Source organism: Pelophylax lessonae (genome assembly GCF_965119305.1).
Source record: "Pelophylax lessonae genome assembly, chromosome: 1".
In the NCBI taxonomy this organism is placed as follows: Eukaryota; Metazoa; Chordata; class Amphibia; order Anura; family Ranidae; genus Pelophylax; species Pelophylax lessonae.
Genome location: NC_138768.1, coordinates 270,868,760 through 270,884,858, shown reverse-complemented (window position 1 = coordinate 270,884,858; position 16,099 = coordinate 270,868,760). Strand labels below are relative to the sequence as shown.

The window sequence follows — 16,099 nt, the reverse complement described above, 5'->3', positions numbered from 1 at the left end:
CAAAGGCTGCGGACATGGTACAGGAGGTGGTCAGAGGCTGCGGACATGGTACAGGAGGTGGTCAGAGGCTGTGGACATGGTACAGGAGGTGGTCAGAAGCTGTGGACATGGTACAGGGGGTGGTCAGAAGCTGTGGACATGGTACAGGAGGTGGTCAGAAGCTGTGGACATGGTACAGGAGGTGGTCAAAGGCTGTGGACATGGTAGAAGAGATGGTCAGCGACTGCGGACATGATACAGGGGATGGTCAGAGACTGCGGACATGGTAGAAGAGATGGTGAGAGACTGCGGACATGGTAGAAGAGATGGTCAGAGACTGCGGACATGGTAGAAGAGATGGTCAGAGACTGCGGACATGGTAGAAGAGATGGTCAGAGACTGCGGACATGGTAGAAGAGATGGTCAGAGACTGCAGACATGGTAGAAGAGATGGTCAGAGACTGCGGACATGGTAGAAGAAATGGTCAGAGACTGCAGACATGGTACGGGGGATGGTCAGAGACTGCGGACATGGTACAGGGGATGGTCAGAGACTGCGGACATGGTAGAAGAGATGGTCAGAGACTGTGGACATGGTACAGGGGATAGTCAGAGACTGCGGACATGGTACAGGGGATAGTCAGAGACTGCGGACATGGCACAGGGGATAGTCAGAGACTGCGGACATGGCACAGGGGATAGTCAGAGACTGCGCACATGGTACAGGGGATAGTCAGAGACTGCGGACATGATAGAAGATAGAAGAGCACGAGGGGGGGCCGGAGAGCACAGGGAAAGCAGAGAGCACTGGAGGAGCTGAAGGGCATGGGGGGGGGGGGGAAATAGACAGAATTAAGGGGGGGTTTGGAAAGCATTGCAGGGGGGTTGGAAGGCGCAGGGGAGTGGAGAGCAATGGGGGGGGGGCAGGCAGGGAAAACGGGGATGATTGAGAGCACAGGGGGAGGGAGGAACTGGAGAGCACTGTCTGGGGGGGGGGACAGAAAATCACTGAGGGGGAGCCAGACTAAGAGCACGGAGGGGGCTAAGAGCAGGGGGGAGGTAAAGAGCACTGGGGGGGGGGCTAAAAAAAGCACTGGGGGGGGCTAAAAAAGCACTGAGGGGGGGCCAGCAAAGGAAGTTGTATAGGAGGGGGATGGGGCAGCTGCATATAGATGAATTGAACTTTCCATATTCCTAGTAACAACACTCAGCAACATGAGGAATATGAAAGTTCAATTCCTCTCTATGCAGCTGTACCATCCCATCCCCCTCCTATCCAGCACACGAGACTCCTCACTGACCTTCCTTCTGCCGCTGCCTTCTTCACACAGAGATGCGGCATGGACACCGGCCTGACACCCCGCAGTGATCGCGCCCCCCCCCCCCCGCCCTGCCCGATGGACACCGGCCTGACACCCCGCAGTGATCGCGGCCCCCCCCCGCCCGCCCTGCCCGATGGACACCAGCCTGACACCCTGCAGTGATCGCGGCCCCCCCCGCCCGATGGACACCAGCCTGACACCCCGCAGTGATCGCCCCCCCCCCCCGCCCGCCCTGCCCGATGGACACCAGCCTGACACCCCGCAGTGATCGCGCCCCCCCCCCCCCGCCTGCCCTGCCCGATGGACACCAGCCTGACACCCCGCAGTGATCGCGGCCCCGCCCGCCCTGCCCGATGGACACCAGCCTGACACCCCGCAGTGATCGCGGCCCCCCCGCCCCGCAGCTACGTCCCTCAGAGCGGGACAGTAAATGCACAATTTCTCTGTTTCAGTTTCAGCAGATCAATCCGCCGCAGAGTTCCTAGCCTGTTACGGTCTATTCATATTGAAGAGACCAGTGAACAGGCTTCAGCTGTGCAGTGCACTGCGGCTGATTAATCCGCCAAACCCGAAACAGAGAAAATAGTCCACTTACTGTCCCCCGCTCCCACAGAATACAGGGGGCCCAGAGACAAAAATAAATAGTGTCACAACACTTTTCCATGACTTTTCCAAAACTTGGTAATTTTGCCCATTTTCCAGGACTTTTCCAGGCCTGGAAAGTGTCATGTCAAAATCCCATGACTTTTCCAGGATTTTCATGACCGTACGAACCCTGATATTATTAACCCTGGACTGCCCTGTATCTGCAATTAAAATTTAGAAGGCTGTGCTGCTGCCTGCATGGCATGCTTCACGATTTCCATCCATTCCCACTGCCCAGCATCCTTCCTAGAATCCCTACAGTGTCAGTAACATTAACCCTGGCTGTCCCAGACTCCCAGTGCAGTACTATATATACAATCAGAAGAAGGGCTGCTGCAAAACTCATCCCATCCCTACAGTAACATTAACCCTGGCTGTCCCAGGTGTCCCTTCCCTTGTACAATCAGAAGGCTGCACTACTTCCTAATCCCTACCCTACAGTAACATTAACCCTGTAATGATACAAGGCTGCAGTGGGCACTGAATCCCTACACAGTAACATTAACCCTGTATGGTCAGAAAGGCTGCACGTTCCGCGTGATTGGTTTGCTGTGCCGCTGCTCACGGCGCTCATTGCTCAGTTACAGCCAACACTCATCACTAATAATGCGCAACGAAGAGGATCCGCCGCAAAAAAGTGATTTCGTACCAAAAAGAAAGTCAAAATCAATTATTTGGGAGTATTTCGGGTACAAAAAGGAGGATGTTGACCAAAAAGAGGTACTTTGCATGCAGTGTCATAAAGTTGTGGCCACAAAACAAAGAAACACCACCAATTTGTCTGAACACTTAAAACGGCACCACAAAGCTCTTTACGATGAATTTAAAGTCAAATCTGGATGTTGTCAAGCTCCAAAACAAACAAGTATTTGTGATGCCTTTGCCACTAAGACACCTTACCAGAAAGGCTCTCAGCGTCACAAAGAAATAACAGAGGCAATAACATTTCATATCGCTAAAGATATGTTGCCATTAAATACCGTCGCCAAAGAGGGATTTAAGAAAATGATCCAAACGCTTGACAGGCGGTATTGTTGTACCATCCCGCACATATTTTTCCCAAGTTGCGATAGAAGAACTGTATGAAAAATGCAAATCTAAGGTTGAAGCAGAACTGTCGCACGTGGAATACTATGCAACTACAACAGACTTGTGGTCCAGCAGGACAACGGAGCCCTACATGAGTCTGACGGTCCATTTCATCACAGAGGACTTCGAGCTCAAAAGTCGCTGTTTGCAGACGGCATTTTTCCCGGAAAGTCATACAGCCGAGAATATCGCAGAGGCCCTGAGAGAAGCAGTGTCCGCTTGGGACTTAGATGAGACACGTCATGTCTGTATAACAACAGATAATGCAGCGAACATGCTGAAAGCTGCTGATCTGAACAAGTGGACCAGGCTACAGTGTTTCGGCCACAGACTGCATCTTGCAGTTGGTGAGTAATGACCATGATCTATTCTAAACCTTTTTTTTTGCGGTTTTACTTAAAGCGGGGGTTCCTGCTGAAAAAAAAAAAAAAATGTAGATAAAAATACCCCCGGGACAGTCAGGGGCCTCAGGGCTAGTACATTCCACAATGGATAGCCACCCTCTACTGTCCCAGGTTGCACTTACCTTTTAGAAGAAATACTTACCTTGAAAATTTCTTGTCCAGCGCTGTCATCTCAGGTGTGGGCAGCTGAAGCCGGAGTGTGCCCTTCCGTTTCCTCTTCCGTCCTAGAATGCACCTGCACCGGCCTCGATGTCACTTGCGGTGCATGCTCATCATCCCTGCACAGCTTTTGGGCATGCCCAGAACTGTTTAGCAGGGAATGACGCTCCTGCACCAGAACTGACGTCAGGGCCGGTGCAGGCGCATTGACTCCTGGGAGCGATGACGTTCAGCTCCCAGGAAGCAGGAAGTCACGGCGGCGGACGTGCCCGCAGAGGGAGGAAGAGGAAGTAAGGTAAGTATACAGTATTTTCTTTAAAAACAAGGTAAGTGAAAAAAAAAAAATTTTAATTATCCAATTCTTTTGCAGGTAAAAACAAGCAAGCAGATAGAAAAATATTTTTTTTTAGGGTGGAACTCCACTTTAATAACCTGTCCTGAACCTGACAAAACTTGAAAAATGAATTTATTGCATGTTGCATGCCTTCAATAATTAAAGTTCACATGTTTTGTTTGTTTTCTCCACTTAGAAAATGCAGTGAAAAAGGATGGTCGCATTGATCGTGCTGTAGGAGTCTGCAAGAAGCTGGTGAGCCACTTCTCTCACAGCTGGAAGGCCAGCGATGCCCTGGCAAAAGTCCAGAAGGAACTCAATCTTCCATCACATTGCCTCATCTCAGAATGCCAAACAAGATGGGGTTCCAGACAGATGATGATCAGCAGGATATTAGAGCAGCAGCAGGCTTTAACTCAGGTCCTGTCTGCAGACAAGAAGCTGCGGCATCTAATTCCAACCTGGCAAGATATAGATGTCCTGGAATCTGTAAGCAAGTCACTGGGCCCAATGCTGGATTTCACTGATGCACTTTCAGGGGATGAATATGTAAGTGTCTCCTTTGTAAAGCCAGTTCTTCAGCTCTTCAACACTTCACTACTGGAAATGCGAGAGGAAGACACAGACCTGACCAAGAACATAAAGAAGATGATGCTGGACTACCTCAACGAGAAATGCGAAGATGAGGATACTCAGAAGCTGCTAGATATGGCATCTTTTTTGGACCCCCGGTTCAAGATGGACTTTATCAGTGCGGACAAGAAGACCCAAGTTAAGGCCAGAGTGGCATCACAGATGATGGAATGCCAGGAGAAAGCAAGCTGCAGCACTGACGTGATGCCCAACGTTACCAGTGAACCCCAGGCAAAGAAAGCAAAGAAGTCATTGGCAAGCTTCTTTAAACAGAGTGTAACTGCAGCAAAGGGAGGTTCCTCTCTGACCATAAAGGATGCTTTGGAAGCAGAGTTAAACACCTACCTGCTAACACCTCCAATAGACAAAGAAGAGGATCCACTTGCATGGTGGAAAGTACACAAAATAAGCTTTCCTCGTCTCGCCAGACTTGCCCGCAAATACCTGTGTATTCCTGCGACAAGCTCGCCGTCAGAGAGACTTTTCAGTACTAGTGGCAACATTGTCACTTGCCAACGAACCTGTCTCAAGCCTGCAAAGGTTAATAGACTTGTGTTCTTGGCTAAAAACCTTGAGTAAGCAAAGCATACATAAGCAGCTAGCTATGCATGATTAATCATGATCATGCTAAAAAAAACCTCAGTTTAGAAGTTTTGTTTCATTTTGTTTAGGCCTCTTTCACACGGCCATTCAGTTTTTTTTCTCCGCTCCGGTGCTTATAAGTTGTTTTATAAAAAATATGTTAAGTTATATTGTTGTAATGTAAACCAATCAGGGGGGTTGGTTCAAAGCTGCTGTTTTATTTAAAAATGTGTTCTGCTTTTGAGTTTACAAGAAATGTTCTAATTTTGGAATAAAATATTAAGTGACCTTTTTGTCACTTGTAAATGAAGCTTGCTTATTTGTGAAATTATTAATATCAATGGTAAGGTAATTGTTGACTTTTTAGCCTGGATTGACGGGTCCCTCAATATCGCAATATATATCGTTCATCAGGAGTATATGTGAATAAGATCAGATTAGTGAAACCCCAGTGCTTGTTCTTGAAAATACACCAACTAATAATACGCTAAAATCATCATCCAATGCAACACCTTTATCTCATGGAGCAAAATTCACAAGGGAGGGCAGGGTAGAATATTTTATCAATTATATGGCCTCCAGCAGAGTGATCGCACAACATAAATCACTTAGTAGTGTGCGCCAGATCCTAATACTGTATACAAGAGATCAGTAATCCACAACAAATCTTCAAACCGCAACTATCAACCTCAAAGGGTGCATCCCCAGGGGTCCCTCCAGACATGAAAGACAGAAGGGATCTTCAGTTTATTACAGCATTTTAGTAAGATTAGTAACAAAATCAAAAGCGTCGTCTCAAACTCAGCATCTGCCAGCAGCTGTCAGCATACCCGAACAGCGGCTGCATCTAAATGGATTCAGCAGCTACTCATCCAAACATTTTTCTATCTGGTTACTTTGATTTTTTAATTAAACGGGTGCCAGGCTAGAGGATGGTGATAGAGCCACCCATAACGCAAATTATAGACAGGTCATTAGGAACTGGATAAAAATTTTCATGATGTATGGCCAATATTAGTGCTTCCTGTTTATGAGGCGGCTGGGTATTTGTATTTGCCATAATTAACCCAGGCTGTAATGTGCTGGCAAATTTCATTATCACTTATAAACTAGATGAGCAGGACTGCCTTTCCCAACAAAGGGTAAAGATTTGGCTGGTGCAAATGGAGAACAGCTCTAGCAGTGATGTAGAAAAGAGTCCTAAATTAAAATAAAAAAAAAAAATGTTTTGGGAAAAAAAAAGGCGCCTATAAAGTTAGGTTAGACTTTCACCAGCAGAGCTAAAGATCTATAAACAATGATCTAAAATATATACAGTATCTCACAAAAGTGAGTACACCCCTCACATTTTTGTAAATATTTTATTATATCTTTTCATGTGACAACACTGAAGAAATGACATTTTGCTACAATGTAAAGTAGTGAGTGTACAGCTTGTATAACTGTGTAAATTTGCTGTCCCCTCAAAATAACTCAATGCACACCCATTAATGTCTAAACCACTAACAAAAGTGAGTACACCCCTAAGTGAAAATGTCCAAAATGGGCCCAAAGTGCCAATATTTTGTGTGGCCACCATTATTTTCCAGCACTGCCTTAACCCTCCTGACCATGAAGTTTACCAGAGCTTCACAGGTTACCACTGAAATCCTCTTCCACTCCTATATGATGACATCACAGAGCTAGAGGATGTTAGAGACCTTGCTCTCCCCTGCCATCCATTTGAGGATGCCCCGGAGATGCTCAATAGGGTTTAGGTCTGGAGACATGCTTGGCCAATCCATCACCTTTACCCTCAGCACCTTTCTTTAGCAAGGCAGTGGTCGCCTTGGAGTCTCCGAAGGGAGGGGATCATGCTCTGATTCAGTATGTCACAGTACATGTTGGCATTCATGGTTCCCTCAATGAACTGTAGCTCCCCAGTGCCGGCAGCACTCATGCAGCCCCAGACCATGACACTCCCACCACCATGCTTGACTGTAGGCAAGACACACTTGTCTTTGTACTCCTCACCTGGTTGCCACCACACACGCTTGACACAATTTTAACCAAATAAGTCTATTTTGATCTCATCAGACCACAGGACATGGCTCCAGTAATCCATGTCCTTAGTCTGCTTGTCTTCAGCAAAATGTTTGCGGGCTTTCTTGAGCATCATCTTTAGAAGAGGCTACCTTCTGGGATGACAGCCATGTAGACCAATTTGATGCAGTGTGCGGCGTATGGTCTGAACACTGACAGGCTGACCGCCACCCCTTTAACCTCTGCAGCAATTCTGGCAGCACTCATACGTCTATTTCCTAAAGACAACCTCTGGATATGATGCTGAGCGCGTACAATCAACTTTTTTGGTCCACCATGGCGAGGCCTGTTCTGAGTGGAACCTGTCCTGTTAAACCACTGAATGGTCTTGGCCACCGTGCGGCAGCTCAGTTTCAGGGTCTTGGCAATCTTCTTATAGCCTAGGCCATCTTTATGTAGAGCAACAATTCTTTTTTTCAGATCCTCAGGGAGTTCTTTGCCATGAGGTGCCATGTTGAACCTTCAGTCACCAGTATGAGAGAGTGAGAGCAAGAAAACCAAATTTAAAATACCTGCTCCCCATTCAAACCTGAGACCTTGTAACACTAACAAGTGACATTACATCGGGGAGGGAAAATGGCTAATTGGGCCCAATTTGGACTTTTTTACTTAGGGGTGTACTCACTTTTGTTGCCAGCGGTTTAGACATTAATGGCTGTATGTTGAGTTATTTTGAGGGGACAGCAAATTTACACTGTTATACAAGCTGTACACTCACTACTTTACATTGTAGCAAAGTGTCATTTCTTCAGTGTTGTCACATGAAAAGATATCATAAAATATTTATAAAAATGTGAGGAGGTGTATTCACTTTTGTGAGATACTGTATCTGAGTAATAAAACTTCATTTTTTTGTAATATTTTTTATTTTAAAAGAGGGCAACATAAAACTATTTGACACTGTTTTTGATAAACGAACAAATCAATGGGCTGTTTCTATATTGATGAACACAGTGTAGGGAGACACAACTCTAGTTGCTTCATGGACTCCATGGGATTCTTCTACAGAAAGGAGTCACCCTAAAACGGGAAGCCTAGGGAAGCAGACAAGACACCATCATAAAGTGGAACAGAGGCAAGGTTTAAAAGAAAAGAAGCTGCATAATCGGTTAAGTTATTACATCAGCTGCTGAAAGTGCCTAAAAAAACTGATGGTTTATTATCTTTTTAAAGATTTTCAATTTTGTTAACAAGCAGTAAACATCAGCACTGACCTTTGTAGCTGGTTTCTAAGTTTCAGGTAAAAGGCTGTGAGGCTGCCAAGATACTTCTGCCAGAGGACATAAAGAGGTTGATTTACTAAAACTGAAAAGTACAAAATCTGTTTGTTGCAGCTCTGCATAAAAACCAATCAGCTTCCAGTTGTTTTTGTCAAAGCTGAATTGAACAAGCTGAAGTTAGAAGCTGATTGGCTACCATGCACAGCTGTGGCAGATTTTGCGCTCTACAGTTTTAGTAAATCAATCCCAAAGGGAGAGAACCTCCTAGAATAACTTCTTCACAATGCCTATACCTACAGAGGTAAATGATGGCTTGTTTTAGGGCCCCTTTACACCTGCTTTGCTTTTTGAAGAGCAATCCACAGTAGATCACATTTCAGAGAGTGGTGCAGGGCACCATTGACAGCCATTTTAAAAGCAATAATGCCATCTAATGAATGCTGTTTTTTTTTTTGGACAGCTGGTCTGGCTTTTTGAATGGGATTACTATTCTGCAACTGCTAGCCTAGCCTTTGGCTTGCAGTTGGGCATGGTTTCTTTCACTTGTGTTGCATTTGACTGCAGTACTGCCCACTGAATGTGATGAAGGGTTCATTTTTGCAGCGCAGCAAAGCATCGCAGCAGCATGTATACACTCCCATCCAGCTGCCTTTGCATTCCTTACAGGAAAACCTGTCAAAATAAGGCACATAAGGAAACACCTTTGGAGTGCGAGGTGACTTATGCGTACCAAACGACACAGCCACGTCTGTGGCTACATCAGCTGCTGCAACCATGGAGGAATTATCCTATCAGATGGATCTGGGGGTGTGATATTAAGCCCCCCTGGACGGGCCGCGTCCACGGCGGCATCAGGCTCAAAATCAGATGAGACAGACTGAGCAGGAAAAGGTGGGGGATGCTTCCTCCTGGGCCTTTGCCCACATGCCACTTCCACCCGGGACACTAAGGACTGTAGGACCTCTGTCAGTGCAACCATGGGAAGCTGGGGTTCCAAGGGACCTGCCACCTTCTTGAGGGGGTCAGTGGGGGAGATGTGACCCTGAGGCTCCATAAGGAAAGGAAGACCTTGCAGTAAAAAACAATCTTTTGGCACCACTAAAGGATCCCCCCAAGGCTCAGGGTACCTATCAGCAGAGAGAGAGAGAGAGATAACAGGGACCCCCAATTCATAATCACGCTTATATGTCCCAGGCACAGGAAGAGGAAACTGAGGAGGAAGAGGAGGAGCTTTGGCATCCCGACGAGGCTTCGGTCATCTCCAGCGTCTCCCGGACTAAGGGAAAATGGCCCACGTGACATAATTGGGCTATACAAACATGACCGCCAACCGGAGACCAGCCAGACTATGGGAAAATGGCCACCATCAGCTATAGCATGCTGCTAGGATCTTCCCTGTGCCCTCAGCATTGCTGCACACTCTGCAAGAGGACCCCCTCCTGAAGGTAGGTCACAGAAGTTAGGGGAGACTCCGCTGCACACTCTGCACTGGGACCCCCCCTGCACTAAACTAACACTGCAAACAGTTGGGCATGCACCTAGGGGTCTCCTACACTGGGATCCCTCCAGACTACCAGGGCAGGACACACTATGCCAGGACCCTTACAGAGTGGGGATAGCGGGGGAGACCCCTGAGGTCTCCGCTGCATCCTCTGCCCTGGGACCCCCACCAGACTCCAGGTCCAGACAGGGGGGAAAGGGGGGGGGAAGCCCAGCTTAGGGAAGGATTTAGGGATGGGAGGAGGGAACCTGCAGGCAGGTCCGACCGTTCCTGGAGGTTACCCGCGTCCACCCCAAAACAAAAAAGCCAAAAGGGGAGAGGGGGGGATTGTACTTAAAGTGGAGTTCCACCCTATTTTTATACTTACCTCCATCTTCTCGCTCCGGGTCACCTGAAAAAGAAATGGATAATCGCATATTTTTTTTTTTTTTTACTTACCTCGTAGCGAAGAAAATATACTTACCTTACTTCCTTCTTCCTCCTTCCTCGGCCCGTCGTCACTTCCTGGCTCTGCAATGATTCCTGGGAGCTGGACGTCATAGCTCCCAGGAATCATTGCGCCTGCACCGGCCCCGACGTCAGTTCCGGGTCGCGCGCGTCATCCCCTTCTAAACAGCTTCTGGGCATGCCCAGAAGCTGTGGAGGGATGACGCGCGCGACCCGGAAGTGACGTCGGGGCCGGCGCAGAGCATCGTGGGACCAAAGAAGGCGGAAGAAGACGCCGAAGAGGACGCGCTGGCTTCAAGCTGCCCACATCTGAGATGGCAGCGCTGGACAAGACGTTTGCAAGGTAAGTATTTGTCCTAACAGGTAAGTGCAACCCGGGACAGATCAGAGGCTAGCCATTGTGGAATGCACTAGCCCCGACTGTCCCGGGGGTATTAAAAAAAAAAAAAAAAAAATCCAGGGTGGAACTCCGCTTTAACCTTCCATGGTGCAGGTAACGCTCTAGACAGAATTCTCGCCACCGAAGTAAGGGAGCTGTCGGCCAAAGGACCGCTGCGACTCAGACCAAAGCCCGGTTGTATGAGACCCTGCGAGATGATTAACTCGTGGGCCTGCCTCTGCCTGTGAGGCTATGTCCTGGCCGACCTAGCGCATAGCTGCGGTCTGCACACACTCGCTGGCTGGGCTGGGGGGACCACTGGATCTAGATGATCTTGATTATCCAGCCCATCACCCAGCCCGACACTTGACTATAGATCTCCTGAGAAAAAAAAAAGCAAGGAAGGAGAAAAAAATTGATAGGACCAGAGATCCCAGCCGAGAGCCTAGGTCCCTACTTCTGACTAGACAGATGAAAAACTGATTACCTAGAGCAGAGAGGGGGGTTATATACCAAAGACAGCCCATGGGTGTAGCCAGATGTTTTTTGTTCTGCCTAGTCCTACTCCTGGAGGAGGCAATAGAACCCAGTAGTTATGATTTAAGGAGTGCTGTGTCCGTCCAAGAATGAAAGAGAAATCGACAAACTGCGTACTAAATACAATCATAAACGTGTGCAGGAACCATTAGTTTGCTTTAAATTTAAATGCTATTATATTTACTCAAAATGTTACTCGCTAAAAATATACTATAGCTTCCCTGTAAGATGTACAGTATATTTTCCCAGTATTTGTTGTGAATAATTAGTACTAAAGTAGGCATCATTATGATAATAAATGGTAGGGAGTACATGTCTCATGACATGATATAGCGCCTTACCTGTGCCACCATCTCTGGAGGGACCTCTTTGATCAACTGTTTGAGCTGACGGGAAGCAAAAGAGTGCAGAGTATAGGACATTGTGCCATACTCGATCCACAAAGACAGATTAGAGGCATCAATTTCCAGTGCACGCTTAAAGCAGTTTAACACAGCAGTGGCATGTTTCCATATGGGGCCATCACTCTTCATATCATTAGAATTGAGTTTGTCCTGGATACGGCTTGCTCTTGCTAGGGCCATGCCAGCCCAGGAGTCAAATCTGCGGGCACAGTGAAAAGAAATAATAAGGGGAGTGAATAATAAAAGGCTAACTCCAAGATAAGAAGAAAGGAACAAGCAATAAATATTTACAAATTTGTAAACATAAAGTGGCAAGGAAACAACAGAGATTAAGACTCTGTTCACACTAGTGTGAAAGTCGCGCAATTTTGAGTGTGACTTTCATGCGACTTTACACTCTCCTGTACTCAAGCCGCAAGAGTCATATCAAAGTAGTGCAGGAATCTTTTCAAAGTCACTGTGACTAAGTCATCTAGATTAAATTGCGGGCCATCGAAATTAATGTTATCAATTTATGTATCCAAAGTCGCATGACAAGTCACACTAGTGTGAATGGAGCCTAAGCATTTCTGGGTTCTTAACACACAAACACTCAAAGATATTTGTAAAATAGTATTGATTTTCACACACACCTGTTGGGACAAATGCAGATATCATGCATGTAGAATTTAATGGCTTTGGATTGCTCCTTATTTTTAAAATGATAATCAGCAAGAAGGTAATATATTTCATTCAGTATTTCAGGGGAATCATCTGCACCTTCTGGAAGAGCCGGCACCTAAAAGAAATGGCACATGCTTGTGAAAGGATTACCATGAATAAAGTCTATGTAAACCCTAAAAACGTTGTAATCAATTAGTAACGAAAAAAGCAGGGCTGACATGATGTACTTTTTGTTGTGTTGTCATGAAAAAAATAAAAAAGAAGAAAGGTAGGATCACGTTTCTACCACGCCAATTTTTTACATTTTCTTACACATGTTAAAAGCTGCATTTTTCTTTAGCTAGTTAATACTTTAACCACTTGCTGCCCAAGTCAATTTTGACACTTCTCACTTCTTTTTACTAGATAATTACTTGGAACCCTCAAACATTATATATTTTCTGAAAGAAACGGCCCTAGAGAAAAAAATGTTTGTCACAATTTATTGTGCCACACGATATTTGCGTAGCGTTTTTTCCAACGTAATTTTTTGGGAAAAAATACACTTTAATGCATTTTAGTGCACACAATACCTAATTATTTGAATAAATATTAAATATTATGTTATGCAAACTAAATGGATACCCAACATGTCACACTTTAAAGGATAAGTTGACTTAAAAAAATATATATATATTAATAAAAAAAATGGATTTTTGTAAGAACTTGTCGACAGAAGCAGCTCCTTATCTTTATGACTCATAGCTTTATGCTCATCCTGGGGAATAGGCACTAGACAGGAAAAAAATTTAACCACACCTATGGGGGCTGCCCCTGCAGGCATAACCCCTTAGACTCTGCTATCATCAGTTTAGTTGCAAGCAGTGTTTAGAAGACAAAAAACTCCATACCTCAGAAGTAGAGGGGTGGGTGCTGAGTCTGTCGATGAACTTCAGAGAAAAGGATTTTACGGTAAGTTCTTACAAAAATCCGGTTTTCTCTATCGTTCATCGACAGACGCAGCTTCTTATCTTCATGACTCATAGGGATGTCCCAAAGCAGTATAATCATGAGGTGTGGGAAACAACGCAGAAACAAAACTAAGTCCCCAATAGCTAAACTTAGCCAACCAGGCAACATGGAGCTCAACCAGGAACAACTGGAGCTCACCCGGAAAAAATGTAACCCTCAAAGAGAAACAAAGCTCTCTTTTAAACTGCAGCCTGCAAAACCTTGCGGCCAAAAGAAGCATCCGCGGATGCCAACACATCTACCTTGTAGAATTTTGTGAACATATGCACAGACGACCAAGTTGCCACCTTGCAAACTTGTAGCACCAACGCCTGATGGCGAAAAGCCCAAGAGGCACTCAGCGCTGTCGAAATATGAGCCTTTACTGGGAAAGGAGGAACCTGACCCCTCAGTGAATAGGCCTGTACCACCATCTGCCTAATTCATCAGGAAATGGTCGCAGCAGATGCAGCCAATCCCTTACGAGGTCCATCAGTAAAGACAAAAAGAGCGTCTAATTTTCTAAAGGACTCAGTGTTCTCTAAATAAACCCTGATCGCCCGAACCACATCCAAAGAATGCAAGGCATACTCTTTAGGATGCTGAGGTATAGGGCAAAGTCAAGGCAACACAATGTCTTCATTCAGATGATAATCAGAAACCACCTTAGGAAGGAACACCTAATTAGGTCGAAGTACCACCTTATCACGCACAAACTTTCCCTGTTACAGCTAAGATCGAAAGTCCCAGCAGGGAGCTAGGTCCTATTTCTAACACTAGGCAGAACAAACTGTTTGATGATAGCAAAGTCTGAGGGTTTAAGCCTGCAGGGACAGCCCTAAGAGGCGTGGTTACGTTTTTTCATGCCTAGTGCCTATTCCTAGGAGCATAAACCCTATGAGTCATATAGATAAGGAACTGCGTCTGTTGATGAGCGATAGAGAAATGCACGTTTTTTTTGCATGCAAAAATGTGCATTTATTATTATTATTATTTTTTTTTGGGAGCCTGTAAAGCATTGCACCAGAGATCAGCAGAATACTGGTACCATGCAGGTCTCCTGCAGCTCTATCAGTATATCTGTGTGCTTTTACACAGCACTGTGGTAGTTCATTGAGAACTACAAGCCTACAGCTACAAAGAATGTCGGGGCTTGTAGTTCATTCACACACAACACACTGGTTAACTTCTCCCCGTACTGCTGTCACAGAGGCGGAGGAGAAATTAGGCAATGGCTGCAGCATTGGGAACATGTTACATGTTCCACCCTAAAATCAGGTGAAATATGTAACGTGTTTTTCCAAACGTGAACTTATCCTTTAAAATTGCTTGTAGTTCATTGAGAACTACAAGCCTACAGTGACAAAGGATGTCGGGGCTTGTAGTTTATTCATACACAGAGTTGGTTAACTTCTCCCTGTACTGCTGTCACAGGGGTGGGAGAGAAATTGGGCAACGGCTGCAGCATTGGGAACATGACAAAAATTGCACAAGGTTACCACACCGGCTCATCCTAAATTAAATAGGGGTAATTGCCCATATGGGCAGGTCCCCAGCCTATATACCCTTTCACCAATTAACCAATATCTTGGTTGGTGCAGTCCCAAGACTTGACAAATAAGTCCAAAAAAGGCTGGTGAGGATGGAGAAATAGGAATAAAAATAATAAGAAAAGAGGCGGAGAAGAGAAAAAGAAAAGGGAATAAGGCAGCTGCACATGCTTTACCCATCCATTTGCTCACTCATCCAACACATCCACTCTCCAAAATTAGAGTCCATGGTCGTAAAGGCCAATAGGTAATGGCAGTAGTGGCTGGAGATCTACCAAATGTGGGTAAGTGGCTCCAATGTGGGGTTAGGTAGCGGGGTTTTCAGGAATAGTGGGTTTATTCCATAGTAGTCACCGCAGGTGATTTCAGGAGAACTCCCAACACGGACTGACAGTGCAAGAGGCTGTGAAAGACACTGAATAAGGAACCGAATAGTAAGAGACTACTATGGTATATAGACACTGTCGACGAGGACAGCGGTGAGTGTAACTTTTTTAAAACTTCACTCAGATACTATCATTACTAACAGTGGTTACCAAGCACGTCTCATAAACTGGACGATATATGCTGCCAGCATCTCCTAAGATGGGTAGTCAAGTGAATTAATCCCTTTGCTGAACTGGACTTCAGATAGCCTCCACTATTCCTGAAACCCCGCTGCCATATTTACCTAACCCCACATTAGAGCCACTTACCCACATTTGGTAGATCTCCAGCCACTACTACCATGACTCTAATTTTGGAGAGTGGATGTGTTGGATGAGTGAGCAAATGGATGGGTAAAGCAAGTGCAGCTGCCTTATTCCCTTCATTGTTTTTTAATACTGACAACATTGTCTTTATCTGGTGGTGAAGGTTCCTTATTTTCTTTGCTTCTTTTTCCCTTTTCTAATTGTCCTTTCTTTCTTTCCCCCTTCTCCTTTTTCTTTCTTTTCCCTTTTCTCTTCTCCACCTCTTTTCTTATTATTTTCTTCCTATTTCTCCCTCCTCACCAGCCTTTTTTTTTTTTTTTACAGCATTGGGAACGTTACATGTTCCACCCTAAAATCAGGTGAACTTATTGTTTAAATTTGCGCACATCCGTGGAATGGTGATAAATTACGGAACTCAAAAATCTCCACAGGTAACTCTTTAAAAGCCGGGACAGGTTGCCAGTTTAGAACTACACAGGAGGTCTAG

General features: G+C 45.6%; 1 protein-coding gene across 1 annotated transcript in view; it reads right to left on the bottom strand.

The window, feature by feature from the left end:
- The window catches only part of CABIN1 (calcineurin binding protein 1), a gene marked incomplete at its 5' end in the record, with an annotated part of 455,669 nt that overhangs the window by 302,255 nt on the left and 137,315 nt on the right, over positions 1-16,099 (bottom strand). The window contains 2 exons of the mRNA XM_082243930.1: positions 11,655-11,916; positions 12,350-12,495. Coding sequence (XP_082100056.1) covers positions 11,655-11,916; positions 12,350-12,495 — 408 coding nt within the window. The remainder of the gene's footprint in view (positions 1-11,654; positions 11,917-12,349; positions 12,496-16,099) is intronic.